The sequence below is a fragment of the Miniopterus natalensis genome, chromosome 7, assembly GCF_054644295.1.
Source record: "Miniopterus natalensis isolate mMinNat1 chromosome 7, mMinNat1.hap1, whole genome shotgun sequence".
In the NCBI taxonomy this organism is placed as follows: domain Eukaryota; kingdom Metazoa; phylum Chordata; class Mammalia; order Chiroptera; family Miniopteridae; genus Miniopterus; species Miniopterus natalensis.
In genome coordinates this window covers 14378006-14403159 of record NC_142087.1, presented here as the reverse complement: position 1 = coordinate 14403159, position 25154 = coordinate 14378006, and the positions used below count along the sequence as shown (strand labels likewise).

General features: G+C 52.8%; 1 protein-coding gene across 1 annotated transcript; it reads left to right on the top strand.

Annotated features, from left to right (window-relative positions):
• Positions 1–1378: 1378 nt before the first annotated feature.
• XKR7 (XK related 7) lies at positions 1379–24402 on the top strand. Its single transcript, XM_087818558.1, has 3 exons — positions 1379–1965; positions 21971–22173; positions 23447–24402. Exons 1-3 carry the CDS (start codon positions 1379–1381, stop codon positions 24400–24402), a joined length of 1746 nt encoding a protein of 581 aa, XP_087674684.1.
• The last annotated feature ends 752 nt before the right edge of the window (positions 24403–25154 follow it).

Sequence of the window (25154 nt, the reverse complement as noted above, 5' to 3'; positions counted from 1 at the left end):
ACTGTGGGACTCCAAATAAGTGAATTAACTTCTCTATGATTCAGTTGCTCCGTCCGTCAAATGGGAGGGCGAAATGCAAATCACCTCTCGAATCGTGAGGGTAAAAGGAGTTAGCAACTGCGGCGCTGGGAACAGCCCCGCGCCGAGAGGCTGCTCGTTCCCCGTCTGCTCCCAAACGCCCTGCGCGTTCACTCAGCCGAGCGGGCGGGCCGTCGGGGTACCAGGCCGTGAGAGGGGTCCTGCTCCCTCTCTTGGATCGCTTTTCTCCATCTGGCCTCCCCTCCCCCAGGTCCTCCCCTGCGAGCACTTCTCCCCTCTGGCTGCAGGGCCTTCAAATCCCTGACGGGATCGGCTGCCCGCGCCCCAGTTCCGCAGTGGTGCTCCCCGCTCCCCGGCGAGCGCACCTTCCGCCCTTCAGGCTCCCATCCCCCCCCAGGCTCCAGCTCCAGCTTCCCCAGCTTCCCACCTCCAGGATCTGGGACCCAGGCTTCCTAGAAAACGTGCCCCCGAGTCTCAGGCCCTTTGCATGAGCTCTTCGCCCCACCCGGTGCCCCTCCCGGCCCTTCCAGGCGAGGCTGCCCCCTCCCTGCGCCTTCCCTGCCCCTTTCCTGTCCCCCCCTGCCCCTTCCCTGTCCCCTCCCTGCCCCTTCCCTGTCCCCTCCCTGCCCCTTTCCTGTCCCCCCCTGCCCCTTCCCTGTCCCCTCCCTGCCCCCCCCGCCCCTTCCCTGTCCCCTCCCTGCCCCTTCCCTGTCCCCTCCCTGCCCCCCCCCCCAGCTACCAGGGCCGCGGCCAGATGAAGGCAGGTCCCGAGGAGGGAAAAGGGGGGAGTGGGGAAGAGACAGCAACTCAGAGCTTCAGTTTTCTCAGCTTCCAAAGACAATAAGAAGCCGACCATAAGAAAGGGGGCCTCTCAAGGTGAAAGAAGGGGGTGGCCCGGCTCGCGAACGCTGGGCACCAGCAGTGGCCGGTCAGCTCGGGCGCCGCCTCGGCAGCGCTCCCAAGGCTCCGCGGCCCGGGCTGCTGGGGGGCGCTGGGAGAGGGGTGGCGGGGAGGGAAAGAGGCAGGCAGCGGGGTGCGTGCGGGCTGAGCTTGCGGCTGGAGCCCCGCACCTCTGGGGGAGGAGACCCGGGACGCTCTGCCCTCCCCTCCCCGTCTCCCTTCCCGGGGCGGGGCCCCGATCCGGCCACCGCGCGGGCGGGGCGGGGCGGGGCGGGGCGGAGGGGCGAGGGCGGCGCCGGGGGTAATGAATAATTGAAGCGGGGGGAGGGGGAGGAGGAAGAGGAGGAGGCGGCGGGAGCCCGCGGCTCGGGGTCCTCCCCGCCCCGCACCCCACCCCTCCGCCTCCCGGAAGTCGCTCCCCGCCTCCTGCTCCGCCAACATGGCCGCGAAGTCTGACGGAGCCGCGGCCGCGGCCGGCCCGGGGCCGGAGGCGGCGGCCGGAGGAGCGCGGGGCAGTGCGGCCGGGCGCGCGGAGGCGGCGGCGGCGGCGGCCGGGGGCCCCGCGGGGAGCGCGGCGGGCGGCTCGGGGCCGCGCTACGAGCTGCGGGACTGCTGCTGGGTGCTGTGCGCGCTGCTCGTGTTCTTCTCCGACGGCGCCACGGACCTGTGGCTGGCGGCCTCCTACTACCTGCAGGGCCAGCGGACCTACTTCGGCCTCACGCTGCTGTTCGTGCTCCTGCCCTCGCTGGTGGTGCAGCTGCTCAGCTTCCGCTGGTTCGTCTACGACTACACGGCGCCCGCGGGCAGCCCGGCGCCCGCCGCCAGCACCAAGGACAGCGGCGCCGGCGGGCCCGCCGCCAGCACCAAGGACAGCGCCGCCGCCTTCAGGACCAAGGGCGGCAGCTCGGAGCCCGGCCCCCGGCCCGCGCCCCCCTCGGCCGGCGCCTTCCGCCGCCGCTGCTGCCGCCTCTGCGTCTGGCTGCTGCAGACGCTCGTCCACCTCCTGCAGCTCGGCCAGGTCTGGAGGTAGGAGAAGCGCAGGTGGCGGGAGCTGACCGCGAGGACTGGGGGCGGGGGCTGCCTCCGGTCCGCTCCCCTCCGACCTCGCCAGGGCCCCCTCCGTCCCGACCTGCGCCCCGCCCCACCCCCGGGTAGCTCTGCTTTCCTCTCGCTGCCAGCTCCTCCCTGATCTCTGCCCTCAAACTCTGACCGACCCCGGTGCCATTCTCTCTTTTCTGGCCACCGACGGAGGAGGGGACAGAGCTAGAAGAGAGAGGAAGAGATCCTCAGGGGGGTGTCCGAGGGGGGCCCCGGACTGATGAGGATGAGCCTGAAGCTTGGGACAGAGCCCAGGGCTCCATCCAGCCCTGACCGCTCCTTCCTGCCTGAGTGCTGAGCCTGGCTTTAGGACCGATCTCAGAAGTCCTCCCTTGCTCTCGAAGATTCTCAGTTCAGAATTGCAGTCCCTTTCCAAAGCTCTCAGGAGAAACATGGAATTTGAGGCAGCTAAATGGATGTCCCGCCCAAACTTTCTAGACTTCTGGGAAAGGGTATGCCAGGCCCCGCTGAGAAGCTGTCTGGCTCCTGTTGCTTAGGCCTCCCCCAGTGTCCACCTCCCGCCCCCACCTCAACAGGGCCAAGAGGATTTGGGATCTTGAATCTGAGATTAGATGGCCACTAGCTGTCCTGTAATCCCAGGGCAGTAAGACAAAACTGAGGCTTTGGACAGGCAGCCCACTTCCAGGCCTCCTGCTCTGTCAGGACTAAGGGTACCTGCCGAGCTGAGCTGAGTTCATTGGAGACAAGGGAAACTCTGAACCTAGGGTTCCCCTTGAATCAGGATTGCTCTAGTAGCTTAGGCTCTACTGTGCACTGACAGAATGAATTTGCCTTCAATGTGATCTTAGGCAAAACCCCTCTTCCCGCCAAGACTCAGTTTCCCTACCTGTGGAATGTGGGAGAATCCCTCCTCCTCCTCACATTGGTCTACCATCATATTTCACTTTCCTGGCGGGGTGAGTAGGTCTGTGCGAAGGCCCTGCAAACTTCGATATCTTTTAGGAATGTAACAGATTATTATGATTATCACAGGTGTGGGGAAAGCATGGAAAAAGTCGAAGTCCCAGTAGAGATGTAAAGGGTTATTATTGCTGTTCGTATCTTTATTCAATTACTTGTTAACACACTCTGCCTGACTCAGAAGATTTAGTTCTGGGCTGAGGGTTGGAAACAGGACACCCAGGGTTTGTCCCAGCTGCTCACTTGCTGTGTCACCCTAGTTGTGTTGCCAAATCCCTCTCTGACTTGGTTTCCCTATCTGTGCCTTGCCTGGATTGATGAGTACATTCCATTTAGCTGTCCTGGCGGAATAAGGGAGTGAAGTTGTATCCACACAAGGTGGTGTTATTATTATTAGCTTGACACATAAAAATATTCATGTCTACATCCAGGAACTAATCTGCATTTACCATTCTGTGCCCGAGTGGACAGATGGTGAAAGATATTTTTAGATTCTGAAATGGTAACTTCCTATTCTTGGTAGCCAAATCTTCATTCCCCTTTCCTTCAGACTAAAGTGGGCCAGCTGCCCCTCAACTCACTGACCACCTCAATCCCCACTTCTCCCCTTGTTCAGAATCTACTTGCAAGAAACTGATACTTCCTTCTTGAACATAAACTGAATATCCCTCAAATAGGGCAAAAAATGACCACGGAGTGGGGGTGGGGCCTCAGGGGAGTGGCTGGAGATAGCTGAGGGTCCATGGAGCTCCACCGTTTCTTAGGTAAAAGGGCTAGCTATTTCCACTCTCCCCCATTTGTAAAGTAAGGGGGCTGGGATCGCAAGCTAATGGCCCTTGAGAGTGTTTTGTTTGGTTTGAAGAGTATTTGAAACATCCAGCAGCCTTAGCTTCTCCTGGGGGAAAAAAAAAGGAATCTAGCAGTATCTGGCCTGTAACAATTTAGAAAGGTATATGTGCTCCAATTTGTCCAGCTCCATTCCCTTTTACCACATTCGGATCATTTCACATAAGCTGTAGGGGCACAAGAGCCCTCATTTACAGTTCTATAACAATTATTTTATTAAGCAATCACTTTGTGCCAAGACTACTGTTTGCCTTTTCACCTGTTTCATTGTCTATATCCCTCTTAAGAAACCTCTGATGTGGTTGTATTATCATTCCTACTTAACAGATGAAGGGATGGAGGCTCAGAAAGGGTGCACCCTTGCCCAAGGTCACACAGCTAGGGAGCAGGAGAGCTGGGACTCAAGACTCTGCCTTCAAAGCCCAAGTTCAATTTATCCACCCAGCAGTTCTGCTACTAATGTGTCCCCCAAGCTCAAAGAATTATGAGCCTGAGATCCCAAGATTCCAGGATGATAGAAAGTCATGGCTTCTGCTGAGCTGAGATAAGAATGTGAAAGAAGGGGGAGGGAGTTGGACCATGTGGGTAAGGATGGGAGACAGTGTATATTGTAGGGAAAGTGCTGGGTTGGGGGCAGTGGATTAGGAGACCTATGTCTCCTTCCAGGTTTGTAACTAGCTTGCTAGGTGACCATGGGTGAGGCTCTTCCCACATCTGGGCCTCAGTTTCCCTGTATGTCAAATGAGAATATTAGATTTGATGACCTTAAGAACCTTCCTTTTCTGTAATTCTGACTATGCATCTAGCTATCAGAGCTAAAACCTCTGGGCACCTGTCCCAAAAGCTTTGGCTTCTAAAATGGCTGAGGGTCTGGCTAAATGGAGGGAAACCCAGATGACATATAGAGAAACCAGCAGGGCTGGTATTCCTAGAAGTTAAGCAATGTTGGCACAACATGTTCGCTTACCACGTGAAATGTTCCCACAGTGAATAAGTTCACTGTTTCGCAGAACTTGGTGCAGATGTTCCGAGAGGTGGAACCCAGGGTAATGAGGAAGGGGATGTGTGTCTGAGCCCTCCAGGATCAAAGCTAGGAGACTGGCCAGTTATTTACCTCCTGATCTCACATCCCCAATTCTGAATAAAATAATTTAAATCATAAAGATATCTTTCAACTCCTCATGCTTGTATAATGCTGGATCAAAAGCTTAAATACTTTGAGAAGCCAGGTAACATAGACCTGTGTCAGTATGTGATGTCAGTCAAGAGGACATTATGGGGTAAGCAGTGTCCTAGAGAAAGGGAAGCCACTACCTAGCTCCAGCTGATGATGCCATGAGAAATTGTGGACTCGGTATTGTCACGTCTTGATTTCTCAAGAGAAGTGGAAAATTGGGATTTGTGTGTGAATTCTTCCAATTTTCAATTACAAATTAATATTTTTAAAAATAGTGTCAACCTAAGGAAACATATTTGTGGGTCTGTCTTCTTTGTGACCTCTGGTCTAGCTCTTCGCAATTGATGATATCTTTTCTGATTCTACTTCCAAACAGCCTTGCAAAATGGGTGTTGTTATTATTATTATTTTAAACACAAAATAGGGCTCTGAGGAGGGAGATGAGGGGAAGGAATTCAGGGACACCACACACCCACTGTGTCCCAGCTGGCCTCATGTGAGGTGCTCCAGGCACAGGATCTCCTTTTACCCTGAAACTGTCCCTCTGTTGGTAATTGATATACCCATTTACCAGACAAAAATGTGAGGCTGAGAGAAGCCAAGTAACTTGTCCAAAGTCACCCACTAAGGAAGTGTGAGGTGCCAGCCCAGTTTTGCCCAACCGCCAAGCCCAAGCTCTGTCACTGGCACTACCACTCCAATTGCACTGGGGGGTCCCAGAGCAATGGCCGTGTACGGAGACAGAGCGAACCCAAGAGAAGAGCACACAGATCCTTTAGTGGGACATGAAGCTGGCTGTGGGCTGGACATCAACCTGTGTTTTCATTCCTCCCCACCGCCCCCACCCCAACCCTCTGCAGCTAAGCCACTTAGGGCTGTTAAGCCAATTAAAGTCCTAACGCTGTCTCCTCTGACCCTGTGGGCAGCAGAGCGGTGAGCCATGAATCCTGGTTTCCCTAATCTTGAATTCACTGGGCTCCAGCTTTGCCCAGATAAGCATGGTTTGCTAAGCCAATTAGTGGGAGATGATCGGGCGCAGGATTCCTTCCAGGCTGTCAGGACGTGGGGACCACAGAATGGGGAAGGAAGGAGGCGAATTGGGCTTTGAAGGACCTCCTAATATCCCCCTCTCTGTCTAGGCCTGAGCACTGCTTCCTCTGCCTCCTCAAGAGCCCTGCACTCAGGAGAAGTTCTGAAATGGGTTAGTGATCTGCTTGGTGTGAAAGTCAGGCTTTGTGTCTCTTCTCTGGGAAATCATATTCTTGGAATAATGCTTAAGAAAACGGACTCTGAATTCAAATGTCCTCCGTTCAAATCCTGATCCTATTACTCCCTATAAGTGACCTTGACAAACCCTATATTCTCTGTGCCTGAGTTTTATCCCTTGTAGCTAGACCCATAACAGTACACCTCTTGGGTTGTTTTGAGGGTTTAATGAGATAATGTGTGCCAAGGGTTTAGCAAAGGGCTGGGCCCATTGTTAAGTATTCAGAACCATTCGCAGTGCTTAGTGCCATCAGCCTGGGCTTTGTCCCCTGCGGAGGAGGTTTGTTCATTGAGCAGGTGGCCAGGGAGGAGTCAGGAAGGCGAGAGGGCCTTCAAGGCCCCTGAAGCCATAAGGACGCGGCAGCTGTTCATTTAATCTGCAGCCATTCATTCAGCAAATGTTTATAGAGCACCTGCTGTATACCAAGCACTGTGTTAAATGCCGGAAATAAAATAGAGGACAAGGCAAAGTCCCTGTTCTCTTGGAATTCGAAAGTCCAATGGTGGCAACAATAACAAACAAAATACATATTGTGGGGGGCGCAAAAATATAACTTTCCTCCCACCTTCTAAGCTCTTCTAGCTGGGCTCATAATCACATTTAAGAGACCGGCTAACAGGAGAAAATGTCCAAAGTTTATTACAGATGTACATGTGGGGCATGGGAGGGCATAGGAGATGAGACCCAAAGATGGCATTGGGCAGTTGAAGTTTATATGCCGTTGTGACAAAGGAGAAGGGAGGCAGTGGTCTGGGCTTTCAAAGGGAAAGCAGGTAATTCAAAGGAAGACAGCTTGGGGTAAACAAATTCTTGCTGGGCTACCCAGAGACAATGGAACACAGAGGGAACCTAGAGAACGGTTTTTTGCTTGGATTCTCCCTGTGGGCAACACTGAATTCTTACGTGCTGAGGTGAATTCCCTTCCTGAAACAAATTCTTCTAGCTGACTTCCTTTAGGCAGGTAAGGAGGAGGGTCAAAGTTTCTTTCTGAGTCTTTTGTTTCTTAATAACCAGCTTAAAATCAATATCCAGCCCGGCCGGCGTGGCTCAGTGGTTGAGCATCGACCTATGAACCAGCAGGTCGTGGTTCAATTCCAGGTCAGGGCACATGCCCCGGTTGCGGGCTAGATCCCCAGTTGGGGGCGTGCAGGAGGCAGCCGATCATTGACTCTCTCTCATCATTGATGTTTCTATCTCTCTCTCTTTCCCTTCTTCTCTCTGAAATCAATAAAAAAAATATGAAAAGAATCAATATCCAAAAAGGCATATTTTGGGGTAGCAAAACTTTGGTCACCTTCACTGTGGCTGGGTAGCTCAGTTGGTTAGAGCATCATCCCAATACACCAAGGTTGCAGGTGGGGTTTGGTCCCTAGTCAGGGCACATACAAGAATCAACCAGTGAATGCATAAGTAAGTAGAACAGCAAATTGATCTCTCTTTTTCTCTTTTCCTCTCTCTCTAAAATCAATTTAAAAAATTTTTTTAAATTATAATGGATCAGATAGTGGTAAGTGCTATGGAAAAAGTGAAACAGGGCAGGGGGCTACAGAGGTCCAGGGACGAGAGTGTGGCTCTTTGAAATAAGGTGGTCAGGGCAGGCCTCTGGGAGGAGGTTGCATGTGGGCAGAGGGCTGGATGAGGTGAGGGCTAGCTGTCTCAGGAAAGGTGTTCCCGGCAAAGGGAAAAAGATCGAGGAGAAGGCCCATGTGACAGAAGCAGACTGGGGGAGAGGGGGGGACTATGGTGGACAGGCTGGCTTGGGTTAGATCACACAGGGCCTCATAGGCCACAGGAAAGACTTGGACTTTCACTCTGCATGAAGCAGGGAGTCCAAGAGGACATGAGCAGGGGAGGAATAGGGGCTTGACTTATGTTTGACAATGTGCACTCTGGCTGCTGGTTGGAAAATAGATTGGGAGGGCAGGGTAAGCCTGGAGACCCATGAGGAGGCTTCTCGATGATCCAGGTGCGAGAAGATGGGGCCTGGACCAGGGTAGTAGCAGTGGGGGCGGGGGTCAGTTTCAGGCAGAATAGACATGATATCTTTCTTCTCTGGTCAGTTTCCCTATTGGGGCCAGATAGTTAATGGTTAAGAACCCCAGTTCTGGAATCAGCCATATTGTGTGTCACCACTTTCTGAGATTCTGGGTAAATGGCATGACATGTGCTTTGATTTTTCCCATCTGTGAAATGGACATTCTAATAGTACTTATCACATTTGGTTTAGGGGAGCAAAAATTTAAATAATATATATACAGTGTCTAGCACAGTGCTTGGAATACAGAAAGTGCTCAAATCTCATTAACCATTACCACTTGTATTATTATTTATAAAATGGAACAAGGATTGGATTCCATAGTGGTTTTCATATCATATTTCACGACTCTCTCACCATCATTTCAATCTGAGTATCTCTGAGTTCCTCTTTTCTGATATGTCAGCCACATGTCTAAGATTTTGTTCAGTCCCACACCTGAAGCATGTTTACAACCCCCTGAACTCGGTGACTCCTCACAAGATTCTTCCCTGCTTTCACTTTGCTGGGTTGTTCCAGTCCAGCCTCACCACTCTCCTCCTGGGAGACACTTCTCCAGGACTCCACCCCCACAGCCCTCCTCTCCCTGCTCATCCCCAGCAACAGGCCATTAGAGCTGCTCCTAACAGACACTGTGGCGGCAGTTGGGCCCATCGTCCCTTGTTTTGATCTATAAAGACCACACAGAAGCCTTGGGGGAGGAGGGAGGGCTGCCAGGAAATGGCTTTGAACCCAAAGCTAGGGCGAAGTCCCTGGGGAGCGGAAGGAGGATGGGTTGGGAACTACTCTGGCCTCTCCATTCACTGCTCTGCCTTTGTTACAAGGGCCTCATAATTCCTCCTCTGGGAAATCCTATCTGCCTCCGGTTTCCCCCCTCAATCCCCCATCCCACCTCCACCGGTAGTCAGAAGGATAACTCTAAAGCTCAGGTCTCACCCTGCCACTCTGAAGCCAGAGGGCTGGCACTGGCTCTCCTCTGCCCCTCAAGCTAGTCTAAATGCTTTAGCCTGGCACCAGGCCCTCTGCCTGCTGCTCTTTAGTCTCCTTACTACTTTAGCGCCCCCTCCGGCCCCAATAAGCCACACATTCCTTTCGTCACGCCTCTGAGCACTGCCTGCAGTCCTTCCTCCAGCAACGCCCTTTCCATTCTCCTGCCAGTGAAATTCTGCACATCCTTCAAGGCCGCGCTCAAATGCTGCCCTTCTGAGCTTTCCCTGAACAAACCCAACAAGTGCCACCTTCTGCCCCTAAGACCCCACTTCTCACTCCCTCAATCAGGCCAAATTCATTGTTTTTTACCTAAAATGGAAATTGCTTAATTGTTTTGTTTGTTTATAAAAGAGCGATACACTTTTGTTGAAACCTCAGGCGGCACAGAAAAGAGCTAAAGAAGACTCTCTTCTGCTCGTTATCTCTGGGGGTGGAGAGGTGAGGTTAGGGGAGATTTCCACTTACTAATTAGATCTTGTACAGCTTGAAGATTTTACTCGGGTTTTTAATTAACAAAGAAATACATGCATACATTCACCTGTTATTAAAAAGTCAGCTATTACTGAAAATTATAGCTACCATTGATAGGCTTGGGTTAGATCATTCCTCTTCACAGTAACCCTGTCGGGTGGGGAGTGTGTTGAGGAAGGATAAGGACCGTGGAGCCCCAACTTTGGCTCTGCCACTTACGAGGTGTGACCTTGAACAAGTCACTTAACCTCTCTAGGCCTCACTTTCCTCATCTGTGAAATGGGATAATAACATCCCTATACAAATGGCTATTGTGAAGGTTTACTGAATTAATATATGAAACATGCTTTCCACATCTGTAATATGGGCCAATACTGCTAATTAACACTAGTTAAGTTAGTGGAAACTGAGGCACAGAAAGGTTAACAGCTTCCTGGTTAGTAAACAGCAAAGTTCAGGTTTGAGCTGATACAGTCCAGCTCCCAAGCTGGACTTTTTAAGCCCACACGTGTAACCACCAAGCGATATTGCCTTCCACTAGTTAAGTGTATTAACCATGTATTGCTCAATAAATGTTCATGTGAACTGACCAGAATCTTTGAAATCATAATCTTGAGCAAGACACACTTCATTGCCTGGAGTTCAGCTACCCCATCTGTGAAGTCAAGTTGGGGGCTTGAGAATCCTGGATGAGTTTTCCCAGGACTCAGACAAGAGAGCAGAGGAGCTGAGGGCTGGGGCACTGGTGCAGCTGATGGCTTCATGACTTCTTAGCTATGTGACCCTGGGCAAGTCACTTCACTAGCCAGAGCTCTAGCCTCAGCTATGAAATAGGGATAACGATAGTATCCACCTTAGGTTCTTGTAAAGATATTGGGAGATGATATAAATGCACAGGGCTTGTCACATACTATATGCTCAGAAAATGTTAGCTACTATTACTGCTATCATTGGCCCAAGTTGCCGCACATCCTACTTGCTTAGTAACAAGGTAGGGGGTGGGAGAGGGGAATCAGGGGTCCTAATGCTCATTAACTCCCCTCCACTGACCCCCCTCTCAAGGAAGGAGACTTGTTCTGGGCTCCAGGGATGGCGTGAGGACAGATGACAACCCAAGGTTAAAGGCAGGCAGAATCTGTTTGAATAGAAGCAAGAATGCCCTGACAATCAAGCTGCCCAGAAACAGCGGGCTGTTCCCGAGGGCCAGACCTCCACATCGCAGATGTGGGCAGACAGAAGTGGCTGACTTTGGCAGGGAAGCTGGAGCAGGTCTCCTGGGTGGGACTGGAGGGTAAACTAGATGATCTCTAAAGCTCCTTACAGTTTTAAGAGTCTGTGGATCTAACTCGGGGGCTTTATGATGCTCGAAGGCCAGATCACAGGTTGCAAATCAGTAGCCAATGGGCAAATCCACCTGAGGATGTGTTTGTTTGGCCCACACAGTATTTTTTCCCTTACTGTTTAATAAAACTTTTTACTAAGAATAGAAAAATATATAAAAGTAGAGAGAACAGGATAATGATCCCCTGTGTACCACCACCCTGGCCACCACCCTTGCTTTATCTGGGCCAGCACCAGCCACTGGAACTTTCTGCAGTGATGGCAATGCTCTGTATTTGCAATGCCCAGTACAGCAGTCACTAGCCACACTTGACTATTGAGCAACTGAAATGTGCCTAGTGTGATGGAAGAACTGCATTTTAAATTTTATTTAATGTTAACTAATGTAAATTTGAATAACCACATGTGGCTAGTGTAGGACACACACAGGTATTGAAGAGGAAGTCTAGACCCTGCCCCATTTTTTTCCATGCTATTTTGAAGTACATCTCAGACATCATATCATTGCATCCATCAATATGTCACTGCATCTCTAAAGAGATGGGCTTTTTTAAAATATAACGAATATTGTCACACCAAAAAAAGGAATAGTAATTTCTTTAAAATTCATACGGTATTTTTAAAATTAGTTGTCAACATTTCCAAATTGGGATGGTGTTTTTGCATAAATATCCTAATTTCCAGCTATTCTTGAAAAATTAGAATTCCAGCCACATTAGGCTCACATTCTCCCGGGGCAGTAATCAGCTGGAGCTGAGGGGTAGCTGCCTTTTTATTTTATTTATTTATTTATATTTTGGTTAATCCTTACCCGAGGATATTTTTTCCATTGCTTTTTCAGAGAGTGGAAGGGAAGAAGTGGGGGGGCAGGAGAAACGTCGATGTGAGAGAGCCACATTGACTGGCTGCCTCCCGCATGTACCCTTGAGGGTGGGGAGCGAACCCACAGCCCTTCTGTGTTTGGGCCGACACTGTAACTACTGAGCCACACTGGCCAGGGTGGCAGCTGCCTTTTTAGACAGGGCACCCCTTAATTGTTATCAGCTTGGCCCCTTTGTCATCTAGGATCTCACCCCCAGACCAGGGACAGATAGAAGTGGTGCTTTCTCCCTGCCTGATCTCTAAGTTCCCTCAGGTGACCAAAGGCACCAGGAGAGTAGAACCTAACTCCCTCTCCCCCAGTTGGCTCATGACATCCCAGCTCTGCATGGGATATCAGGAAGAGAGAGAAAGGGGGGGACAAAAAGTCTTAGCTAGAGTATGGGGTCCTGGGTTTTAGCCTCTGCTCTGTACCCACTTCACAGATAGGGGAAGTGAGGCCAGAGAGGGGAAGAGATCTGGCTGCAGTCACACAGTGAAAGACATAGAGGTGGGGACCTGGTCCCAAAGGCTTTGCTGGAGAGGAACTGCCTGCTTAGCTGGTCAGCAAAAAGAGGAGCCCCGGCTGGGTGCTGCTGGCGGTGGGTGGGATGGGAAAGGGTCTCAGCTTTTCAGCTGAGGCTAAAATTAGTGGCAGGGAAATGTTTGGCTTCAGCCCAGCAAAAAAAGAGGTGCAATGGCTCTGTAGGGGGCTGCTAAGGAGGAGGGAGACTGCCCAGCTCCCAGCACCACACAAATGGGAGCCGAATGTGTAAAATCACATTCTTTGCTGGCATTTATGACTCATTTGGCTGCCAACCCCAGAAAGGTCTTATTTTGAATCCATGCAGGAGCTCAGCATCGAGGGGTGGGCAGGGGAGGGGGCCTCAGAGCCATTCCCCGCAAGCACTTCCTGGGCCACACTGCAGGTGATGTAGTGCATGACCGGCGCCCCAATGTTTCCCAGAGAACCCACAGACAGCATCTGGGTCCCCAGGGCCTGGCTCAGCTTGATTTGTGCCCTGTGGCAAAATGAGGGAGTTAGCCAGCCTAATTTAAGATGCAACTCTGATGCTTCTGGCTGTTAACTTTATGCAAGTCCCTTCTCCAAATGCTTGTTAAATGTCTTGGAGTCCATCTCTTTCCATCCGGGCCATTCTCACCTCTCACCTGGTGACTGGTCTTCCACCTTCCACCCTTGCCTCCCTCCAGTCTGTTCCCCACAGCCAAAGTACTCCCTCTAAAACGCAGGAGTGCTATCTAATCCCATCACTCCTTGTTTAAAACCTTCCTGTGGCTCCCCAACACTCTTAAGATAAAGACCAAATCCTTCACCATGGCCCACCTCCTCTCTTGCTTTCTTACTTCCTTCTCTGAGCTACAGCCATTTTGACCACTTACTGCTTCCTCCCAGCTCAGGACCTTTGCCCATGTTGTTCCTCTGCCAGAAACTTCCTTCCCTCCTGTCTTTGCCTGGTTAACATCTGTGCCTGCTTCAGATCATGGCTCACTAGCCACCTCCTTCAGAAAGCCTTCCCTGACTGCTACGCCCTTTCCAACCTGGGCCAGGCCCTTCTCCAGTAGCACTGCTTGCTCAGTGCTGGAGCAAGGAACCCTGTTTGCAGCAGATCTGGAACCCATGGAATATGTTTGTTGTTCCATGTTTACATGATGATTTAATTGATGTCCGGGTCCCCCAAAGACAGTACCAGATGGGCTGGGTCTGTCTTGTTCACCACTGTGTCCACTAGCATTCGAGCACAGTTCCTAGTGCATTGCAGGTACTCAGAAATGCTGGGAGAATAAATGCCAAATGAACCTCCTCTTTTCTGAGACTCAGTTTCCTCATCTGGAAAATGGGGATCATGCCAACAAAAACTCACAGGGCTGCAGTGAGGATTTTAGCAAAGTACATTTTAGAAAGTCTTCAATGAGTGGCAGTTTTTTTCAGAGGAAAGACAGACCCCAAAGAAGACCCTGCCCTATGAACTTGCCCCAAAGGGACTTCTCTGACCCTCTCCTCTCGACAGATCCAATGAGCACCAGGGAAAGCCAGCCTAGGAGTGGGCCTCAGCTCTACCAGAATCTAAACTGGAAACCAGAAGGCCTCTTTTTCCTGCTGGGGCCTCTAAGTCAGAAAACTCCTTAAGGCCTCCCATTGGTCGAGTGCCCAGCACGGGGCTGAGCATTTTATACATCTCACCACTTTCTGATTTCATAGCTACTCCGTAAAGGGGTTCAGAGAGGGAAGAAATTTGCCCAAGGCTATACCTGAACCTGGGTCTTCCTGACTCCTAAGCCTGGGTTATTTCCCTGTGCATTTGACTGTCTTTACCTGGGGAGCTTATAAAGTATTCATTCACTCATTCAGAAAACAAATATATATTGAACATTGACTATGTGCCTGGCACCAGGGACATAGCAGAGAAGGGGAGAGCCATGGTCCCCACACCGTTGGAGAGACAGATGATAAATACATAAGCAAGTAAATTAGACCATTTCAGGTCATGATATGTGTTATTAAGAAAACAGGATAACATGACAGAAAGTGGCCAGAGGTGTGAGTAGAGTGCTTTGGAAGGGGTCTAGGAGGACCTCTCTGAGGAGGTGACACTGAGCTGAAGTGGAAAGAATGCGAATTTGTCGGAGCTTGGTGGAGCCCTTTCCAAGCAGAGGACCTGAGGCTGGGGTGAGAGTGGGGTGTTCAGGAAGCAGCAAGACCAGTGTAGCTGGTGGGGTGTAAGGTGGGGAGGGCAGAGAGAGAGAGGCCCTAGGGGCCCCAGATTGCACTGGGCCTCAAAGGCCAGAGTCAGAACCTGATCTAAGATTTTACAGGATCCTCTGGGCTGCTGCGTGAAGAAAAAGCACTGAGCAAGGCTGGGAAGAAGGACGCCAACCAGGGTGGACAGAGGCTGCCGCTGCCTGAGGTCCCCTGGCTTGGACCAGAGTGGTGACATCACGGTGGAGAGAAGTACTTGGGTTCGGGACGCAGATGCTGGGCCTTAATGTTATAAGAATGGGATGAGGGGAGATGGGCCTGATGAAAATTCCTTGGGGGAGGCAAGAATTGGTTTATGTGGGCCCATTTTGTAGCGGAGAACTGAGGCCCATACAGGGGTTGGACTTTCCCAGAAAGTCCAACTAAGGACTTGATCCTGGGTCTCCTGACTCTCCAATTACTCTTGTCACCCCCCAACTCCTCCCGCCTGCAGTTTTCTCTAAACCCAGGTAATCCCAAGCAAACGCGGGCCCTCCTGGGCAGGTGCAGCACCTTCTCTGGGCAGGGCCATGGAGAGCCCAGTCTGAGTTCTGGGTGTGGCACTAACTTCCTCTGTGACTTCCTCCAAGCCCCAGTCCCTTTCGGGGTCTGTTTCTTCATCTGTTAAATGAGGATAATAACAGTACCCACTTCAAAGATTTGCTGTGGAAAATGGACAATATGTATAAACGGGCTTAGCATAGCCTGTCATGCAGTTGGTGCTCAAAAAATATGAGCTATTAACATTATTTTTAACACCTGCACACTGAGCCCTCCAGACCCACAGCAGTAATGGGCCCGCTGGTGTGGGCGTCCTGCCCCTTCCCATCAGCCCTGCTTTCCCAGCTCCACCTGCTCACCTCCAGAGGCCCGCAGGCCGGCCGTGGCGGAGACCGAGCTAGCCGAGGCGGGGGGGGGGGGGTACGGAGTTCCTGGATGGAGCAGGAGCGGGGGCGCTGCTGGAAGCTGCTGTGTTTTTGGCCCAGAGTGTGAGGGGGAGTGGAGAGGGGCGAAAACACACACTCAGAAACACTGAGACCGACAGATGGGAGCTGAGGATGTGAGAGACGCAGACAGACAGAGAGACCCAGAGTAGGGAGAGGAGCAGGCAGGGGAGGCCAGCCGGAAAACTGGCAGCCTCGCTGAGCCATGAGCTGAGCAACAGACCAGCAGATGGACCGAGCAGCCAAGAGACTGACAGACAGACGGACAGACCAACAGGCAGACCCAGTATCCAAGAGACAGACAGAAAGAGAGACCGGAAAGCTGACCAGTATCCAAGAGGACAGACAAGCTATCCTGACATCCAAGCTACAGACAGACTGATGTTACCGGTCTCTAAGAGCAGACAGACTGACTGACACACGATCCTGGGGCAGATGACTAACAAATAGACATAGTACCTAAGAGACAGTGTAACCCATAATCCAAGGTACAGACAAGACGACTGACCCAGGGTCCCAGGGTGAGACTCCCTGACTGGCTGACAATAACTGAGGAACAAATAAATAAATAAGCTGGCCCTGCATTCAAGGGACAGGCACAACAGGCTGACCTGAGCCACAGACAGAAGAGACAATGGCCCGGGATCTGAGGGCAGACAAAAAGACAGGTGTAGCTCAGACACAGGTCTGATCATCTGCGTGGGAACTGAGGCCCTGGCCAGAAACCCTGACCTAGTACCAGGGAATCAGGTCAACCCAGGAACAAAGAACAGGAGAAAGAAAGAATGACCCAGACGCTGGGCCCAGAAGCTTCCTGGCTTCTCAAGGATATGGATCCCCTCTACCTTCCCTATTAGAGAGGAGCCCCCCAGCCCTGGGGGATGCTGGGATGTTCCTGGGTCGCAAGGCAACCACACCTGGGAGAAAATGAGCTTTGTCCATTTCTTGACCCTGCTGCCTGCTCAAGGAGACAAGGGGGGCCAGAAGGGACACCTTTATGGATCCTGAGTGGAGGGATTTCACACTGTAACTGCTGGCTTCCCTCCTCTGTAGACTTGGTTTTATTTGCTCCCAACCCCACCTTCAACAATACACACTAGCTGTTTTTCCAGTTTCCTCCTATACATGCTTCCCTGAGCACAAGACTGGGAGTCGGCAAATTAGATCTAAAATAGACCTCTGAGCACCTCTGTTTCCTCGCCTAGAAAATGAGAGGAGGTAGAAGCTGTCTGTTAGGTTCTGGCTCACGCTGGCCTCAGGCAGTTTAAGGCCAGGAGCTGTCAAAGTTGGCTGGGCCCTACAGGCTGAGCAATGCCAGGGAAAGCTTCCTGGGGGAGGAAGGTCAGAAATAAGTCAATGAGGACAGAAGTTGCCTGCAAGGTTCCTGGCTCTATGTAAGTTAAGGCAAAGAAGACCCAGGCCTCCAAGGTGAGGTGAGAGACACATGCAAACACTCACACTTAGTCATTCAACAAATATTTATTGAGTGCCTACTAGTTGTGCTAATGCTGGGGACACAGTGGTGACCAAGACAAAAGGTCACTACTCTAACGAAGCCACAGTGGTAAAATAGAAAATAAATGTGTAAATTAATGAATAAGGCTGTTTTATAATATATGTTAAGAAAATAAGAGGGCAATGTGATAGACTAGAGTGATTTGGTGAGAGGAAGGGCCAACATGGGATGGGTGACCTGGGAAGCCTCTCTGAGAAGGTGACTCAGGAGCTGATAAGGAGCCAGCCACAGGAGGATGTGGGGAAGCGGTGTTCCAGGCAGAGCAAGTGGCAAGTGCAAAGGCCCGAAGTCAGGAACAAGTTTGGCTGGGTTTGAGGAACCCCTGGTATCTGGTCTGCTGAGAGCAAATGAAAGTGGTTGGAGAGGAGAAGAGAGAAATAGGCAGGGGCAGATGGTTCAGGGTCTGCAAGCCAAGGGGAGGAGAAGCTTGGGTTTTGTTCCAAGTGTGATGGGTGGCCCTTGGAAGGTTTTGAGGAGGGGAAAGAGACATAATCTGACAGGTTTTCAAGATACCTTGCTGGTTGCCATATGGATGTAGGGCACTCACCACAAAGGCAAAGGTGATGGTGGCCTGGACCAGAACGGTGGCAGTTGAGAGAATGGAGGGACTGGGGATGCATTTTGGGGGAGAGTAGGTACGTCCCCACAAGGCTGGATTCCTTTCCCTGAGATGGAGCATCCTTCTCTGTGGTTGGTATCAGTCCCTTTTGTGGGGAAGATTAATCTCTTCCAACTTCCTTTCAAATATTTTAGAATAGGGTGGGCTTCCTGGAGGAGGCTTTAAGAGAGGCTGCTTGGTGAAGGAGGAGCCAGAGGCCTCTACCTACCTAGCATATGCTCCCCTCCTCTATAAGCACATCCCTCTGCAGTTTACCAATGCTCACACCAAGGAGAAAAGTGAAGCTCAGAGAGGCAGAGAGACTACCCAAGGCCACAAAGCATCTAGGGCAGGGCTGGGCAGCAAACCCAAACTCAGCATATTGCCATCTTGCCTTTCTGCTCCTCACCATAGGAGCGGAGATGTAGGCAAGAGTGCAAGTGCTGACCCTGTTTTAAAGAAAGTGAAACTGAGGTTCAGGGGAATTAAGATGCATGTTCTCGGCAGGGCTGTTTTAAGATCTTTGTGGGCCCCACATGTATGAAGCATATTAAAATACAGCCATATCAAAATCAAGTGTAAATTATATATAACCAGATAAAAGCCAAATTGCAGTTGACTGGCTGATATCATGCTCTGTTTTGCAGACATTTAATTAAACATTCATTAATTTTGATTCTGCAGTTTTCCCTGTGTTTTAGAGCCAATTTCTTCCCCCCCAGGCCTCAAATATTTTCCTAGGCCCATAAAAACCTTGCAGGCCCTTGGCAGTGAGCATGCAGTGTGGCTGGCAGGGGGACAGCCACAGATTTTGGTTCTGTTGCCAAAGCAGGCAGAGCATTGCTGAACCTAGGCCCTTTTATCCCCAGACTATGACATGATCTTTCTACACTCCCCGCTGACCCCATGTTTTTGGGTCTCAGAGGCCTTCATTCTTCCCCTCCCCCTTCCCTGTTCTGGCCCTCTGTGGTTCTGGGCTGAGTGAGTCCTTTGTCTGTGGTTAGCTGGGGTGTGGGGCATTGGGAGCCGGCAGGAGTGGGCGGGGAGGTGGGCAGGCAGCCTGTCAGGTGGTGATGGATGCTGGCTGGGCCGGGACCTCCCTCATGCTGACCAGGGCCAGGAAACAGATGGTCTTCCAGCCTGAGAGAAACTTCCAGGGTGTCGCCCTCCCCCAACTCCCCAGGCCCCTTCACGTTGGACCAGCTGGTCTCTCCTTCCTGTTCAAAGCCAGAGCCATGGGAATGGGGAAGGGAATTAGGTCAGGGGGAGATGGAGGCTGGGAAAGGTGGTCTGTGTTCTGGATCCTCCAAAGCTCTGGGGACCATCTTGGTCTCTCCTCTAGCCCCTCACCTCTGTCCATCTCCAGCTCTATTCTCTGCCCCTCCTCTGTGCCCTGACTTAGCTCAGCCTTGTCATTTCATGCCTGGACCAAACCCCAGCCTCTCCTGGCTTTCCTCCAAGCCAGCCTCCAGAGCAAGCTTTCTAAGCCACTGAGCTTATCACATCACCCCTGATTCTGGGATAGAATTCAAATTTAGAATAAAATATGAACTCTCCAGTCCAGAATTTGATGCCCTTCACAATTCTAGTTTTCTTATGCCCTACCCATGAAAGCCCTCCCCTCCAGGCCAGCAAACCACTGGCCATTCCCCTAAAAGGCCATGTTCTCTCATGCCTCTAAACCTTTGCTCAACTGGCTCTTCTGCCTAGAATGCCTTTCCACCTCCTGTGTGCCTTCAAACACCTACCCATACTTTAAAACTGAGATCAAATGTTTCTTCCTCCAGGAAGTCTTCCCTGACCCCACTCAGTCCCTGGATTCCACAACATCTTAGAGCATCTGTTTAAGCTCTTACCTTGTCTCTCTCCCATGGGAGTGGGAGACACTTAAGGGTACAGGACATGGCAAATAGCAAGTGGTCAATATACACTTGCTATGTGAATGAATGATTCTGGCTGCAGGGATCCTTATGTGTGTGTTGGGGGGGGGGGGGGTAGGCAGAGACCCAGAGAATGAAAGATACAGGGAGACAAATTTCCACTCATCAAAGAAACACTGTCTGGAGCTGCTCAGAAGCAGAAGGTCCTGCCTCAGGAGGTAGGGATTCCCTACCACAAAAGTGTGTAATGCATAGGGCTGGGAATTGATAAAGGAATTCCAGCATTACACAAAGGGACCAGGGATAGGAAAGAGAGCCAAAAATGGGATGTTTCCAGCCACTTTTTCAGGGAAGAGTTTGAGTCCCAGAACATTTGCTCTGAAAGAATCTCCAGAGTCATCAAACCCATCCCTGTTGTTGGCTGATGGAGAAACTGAGGCCCAGAGAGGGCCACACCATTGCCAAGACCAGGGTACTCACTGGGGAAACTCTGGGTCTGTCAGTTGATCCCAAATTCCAGGGAGCACTGTGGTTCCTCCCTTGGGCTGGCTACACACAGTTAAATACTGCTAGCCTCCAAACAATGTTCTGAAAATGCCAGCACCCTGTATCTGGGAAATCTCTGGCTCCCCAATTTCTGATTCAAGCAGTAAGGTCATTGAATATGTTGGGATTTTTCTCTCCTGGTTTCTGGGGAGATCACTTCTAGAAGAGCCCTCTCTGGTTTCAACAAACCAGAGTCAGAGAATTTGGGTGTTGGAAGGCCAGTGTCTATGACTGCAACAGCCAGGGGTGGAGCTGCTGGGCAAGGCACCAGGGCAGAGAGGAAAAATCAGACCCAGAGATCTGTGTGGACAGGTCCCTTGTCACCCAGTGGGCACTGCAGTTTATAGTTGCAAATTATCCATTTAACCCTCACAGCCAAGGCTCAGAGAGGGTCTTCTTGCTCAAGGTTACATAACAAAGTCAGGAATTGAACTCAGGACTTCAGGATCCCTTCATGCCCCACCACTGGGTTACCAGAGCTCCATTCAGTTAAACAAACTTTCGGTCATTCGGGCATTCATTCAGGCAACACACAGATTGGGTACCTACTGTGTGCTAAGAATTGAAGATACAGCAGTTAGCAAGCCGATTTAATCATTCCCACAGAGTTCACAGTCGGGGAGATTCACAGTCTGGGGGAGATAGGTGCATAAGCAGACAGTTACAACCCACTGCGAAAAGTGCTGGGTTGGAGGGCAGCCTTGGAGAGGCCCCTACTCCAAGTGGAGTGTGGCCGGCAGAGGCTTCCTGGAAGAAATGTTTATAAGCCGAACCTTGGGGAAAAAGCAAGAATTATCCAGGTTGGGAGCTGGAGTGGGATAGGGTGGGGGACAGGGCGGGGTGCTCCAGGCACAGGGAATGGCAGATGCGAAAGCCCAGTGATGAGCAGGAGGATCGTGAGCTGGACTCTGTGGCCTGTGCTGAGTAGCTGGAGGCCAGACGTTTGTTGGGAGAAATGATGAGAAGTGGCATCGAAGCCTCACATGCCAGGGGATCTCTAGGCAGCTTCCCTGTGCCCTGAGGGGAGGGCTGAGCACTCAGAGGTGGGGCTGGGACCACACCAGAAAGCTGCAGGCGGCCACCGATCTGGGCGCTGGCACAGAACTGCCCCTGTGTGGGCGAACTCTTCACGGCAGGCCGGAGGAGGCAGAGCTGCCTCGTGGTTAGAGTGAGCCCCGAAGCCAGGCTGCCTGGGTGCGAAAGCTGGTTCCACCGCTTCCTAGCTGTATGACCTTGGACAAAGGCCATACCTCTCTGGGTCTCAGTGTTCTCACCTCTAAAATAGGGCTAATAAGCCCAGTCGGGCATGGCTCAGCGGTTGAGCATCGACCTAGGATCCAGGCGATCGGGGTTCAATTCCCCGGTCAGGGCACATGGCGGGGTTTGGGGCTAGGCAGCCAATCAATGACTCATCATTGATGTTTCTATCTCTCTCCCCCTCCTTTCCTCTCTCTGAAATCAATAAAAGATATATATTAAAAATAATAATAATAAAATAGGGCTAATAAGAGGGCTCTTGTCAGCTCAGGGCACTATAGGGTGTCAGGAACCCGCGGACGAGAGCGGGCCCCACTGTGCCAGGGCAATAATGACGGTGGCGCCTCTGTGTTAGCGCTTACTTTGTGTCACGGCTTTAAGCTGAAGAGCCCGTGGGGGCGCCCCAGCCCCAGCCCCAGCCCCAGGGGCGGCCTTTTCACAATGCCCATTTTCCATTCGTGGTAATAGGCTCTGCGTGGCAGGGGTCGGGGTCCGAGCGGGTGCCTGAGCGCCGCGTGCCTCCGGCAGGTACCTGCGCACCATGTACCTGGGGCTGCAGAGCCGCTGGCGCGGGGAGCGGCTCCGGCGCCACTTCTACTGGCGGATGCTGTTCGAGAGCGCGGACGTGAGCATGCTGCGCCTGCTGGAGGCCTTCCTGCGCAGCGCGCCGCAGCTCGTGCTGCAGCTCAGCCTGCTGGTGCACCGCGGCGGCCGCCCGGACCTGCTGCCCGGTGAGCCCGCCCCTCGGCCTCCCGCCCGGCTGCGGGGACCTGCGACTCCGCCCCGCCCCGCCCGGCTCGCTCGTCAGCATTCAGTGTCCTGACGGCCCCACGAGTCAACTCTCCCTGCTTAGGCCCCCTGGGGATGACCTGTGCACCCCGCACCCCTCCCCACTCACCGACTAGGTTTTGCAGGCCTCTGAAGGCCCCCATGTCCCCTCCAATGGCTCACTTACCGCCTGTGTTCGGGACCTGGCCCCTCACCTCTTCACCTCCTCTCAGGCCCCCTGGGTGATCCGCCATGCTGTCCCTCCTCCCTTCCCCATCGTCAGGGCAGACCACACCCCACTGCTGACAAGTCCAAAGAGGCCCTTGACGCCAACACCACACCTCAGGCCCTCCCCAGCCCCCTTCATTCTCCAAACTGTCCCGATCCCAGCTTGCATCTCCCGGGGACCCCCTGCCTCACAGACCTGCCCAGGCACCATCAGTTTCCAGAGAGCCTGTCCAACCACCTTCTCACTGCTCTTCAGCCCCCTGGGAACCCCTCCCAGGCCTAGTTCTGGTCCCATGCACTCACCTCCACCTTGCCCCTTCCCTAACAACAACAGACCAGGCGAACCCCTTCTATGTCAGAGAAAAGCCACATTCTCTGTCTCCCTGGAGCTCCCCGTGCTCCTCCCACCCCTACTCTGCACAGTCCACCCCTAATGTCCTGAAAGACCATATCACCACCTGTCAGGCCCCCTTGGGCATCCCTTGCCCAGGAGACTGGACCTCCATCAAAACTCTTGCCACCCTAGATTTTCTTTCCACCCCCTCAGCTGTGCTCAGCTTGAATATCCCTCTTCATTGCCTAGTCTCATCCCGGTGACCTATAGCTTCTAATGGTCCTCTCCTGGCTCCTCTGTGCCCTAATTGTGACCTCCCCTCTGTACCTCTTTTTCCATTCCCAGAGCCCTAGACTCTAATTTCCCACCTTCCCACCAAGCCCCTGAACCCTAACAGTCTAATACTAGAGACCTGGGCCTAACCCTATGGAGACCCCAATCATCACCTTCCCTCTCCCTTTACGCTCCCACCCCTGCAGAAGCACCCAGCTCCATCCACTCTTACCCCTCATCATCACTCTTGAAGGCCACCCACTAAGCCCCTCCCCACACCCTGCCTGATGTATACACCCTTCCCTCAGCCTCCTCAGAACCCAGCTCCTGACCCGAAACCCTCCCCTCTACCCAGACCCACCCCTAACCCAGCCCACCCCGCCCCCACCCTGTCTCCACAGCCCTCTCCACCTCCGCCTCCCTGGTGTCCCTGGCCTGGACGCTGGCCTCCTACCAGAAGGTGCTGCGGGACTCCCGAGATGACAAGCGGCCGCTGTCCTACAAGGGCGCCGTGGCCCAGGTGCTGTGGCACCTGTTCACCATTGCGGCCCGCAGCCTGGCCTTTGCACTCTTTGCCAGCGTCTACAAGCTGTACTTCGGCATCTTCATTGTGGCCCACTGGTGCATCATGACCTTCTGGGTTATCCAAGGCGAGACGGACTTCTGCATGTCCAAGTGGGAAGAGATCATCTACAACATGGTGGTGGGCATCATCTACATCTTCTGCTGGTTCAACGTCAAGGAGGGCCGCAGCCGCCGCCGCGTGGCCCTCTACCACTGCATCGTCCTGCTGGAGAACGCGGCGCTCACCGGCTTCTGGTACTCAAGCCGCAACTTCTCCACCGACTTCCACTCGCTCATCCTGGTCTGCGTGGTGGCCTCCAGTTTCGCGCTGGGCATATTCTTCATGTGCGTCTACTACTGCCTCCTGCACCCCAATGGGCCCATGCTGGGCCCCCAGGCACCTGGCTGCATCTGCCCTGAGGCCCCAGAGCCCTGCGGCCCACCAGCCGACGCTGTCACAAGTCCCCCGCGGTCTCTGCCGAGGACTACAGGCCCTGAGCGGGATGGGGCCTCGGTGGGGGGTGAGCGGGCAGGGACCCCCACACCACCTGTCTTCCAGGTGCGGCCGGGCGTGCCTCCCACACCAGTGGCCCGCACCTTGCGGACAGAGGGGCCTGTCATTCGGATTGACCTGCCTCGTAAGAAGTACCCCGCATGGGATGCTCATTTTATTGACCGCCGGCTCCGGAACACCATTCTGGCGCTGGAGTACTCTTCACCCGTCACGCCCCGGTTGCAGTACCGGAGCGTGGGGACCTCCCAGGAGCTGCTGGAGTATGAGACCTCCCTGTAGGCCACAGTTCCCCACCCCCAAGAGGGGTGGGCTTGGCTGACCCCACATCAATCACAGTGTTGAGCCTGGAATTTCAGGGCCACCAGGCTGAGGGGAAGTGGATCTGTTGGTCCAAGGGTAGAGTGGCTCCACCACGGGTTCTTTCAGGGGAGGGGGCAGCCTTTGGAGGCCCCAGCCCTAGGCCCTGTTTTCAGCTCTGTGGCCTATTTTCTAACCCCTCCCCCCCGAACAGGGCCCAGGGAATTAACTGGTGCTACACTCCTCATGAGCTGCCCCATTTTCATGAAGGCCTCCACACCACTCTGGTGCTGGGGGCCCCACACCCTCTCCCCTGCCTGGAGTTGCCCACATTTCATACCTGGTGGACCTGTCAGAGAAGGGGCACTGTCTGGGGTCCATGACTGAGGCCTTGTGCTCCTGAGGGGATGCTGGGGGTGGGCTGTCTCTGTGGTGGGAGGAGATCTCTGAAGATGAAGGGGGCCTTGGAAGATGTGGGGTGAGGTGGGAGAGTCTGGTGGACAAGGTGGGTATAGTTCATGTGGGGTCCGAGGTCTGGAGCGTGGGCCAGAGAGGAATTAAAGGAGGGAGTTGGGGTGGGGTGGGGATTTGGGGATGGGGGGCAGACAGTGCTAGAGCAGGAGGGGAGGAAGAACCCTGAGACATCTGAGGGGTTCAAGCTGGCTGAAACATGAAGGAGTAGCAGATTTGGGGGAGGGGAACCCTCGATCCAGAGCATAGAGAATGTTTCCCAA

Bases quoted from the DNA above. Each gene is read 5' to 3' on its own strand.
- XKR7 (XM_087818558.1), top strand. From the start codon at position 1,379: ATGGCCGCGAAGTCTGACGGAGCCGCGGCCGCGGCCGGCCCGGGGCCG. The intron at 1,966-21,970 runs GTAGGAGAAGCG...TGCCTCCGGCAG, and splicing joins CAGCTCGGCCAGGTCTGGAG to GTACCTGCGCACCATGTACC. The intron at 22,174-23,446 runs GTGAGCCCGCCC...CTGTCTCCACAG, and splicing joins CCGCCCGGACCTGCTGCCCG to CCCTCTCCACCTCCGCCTCC.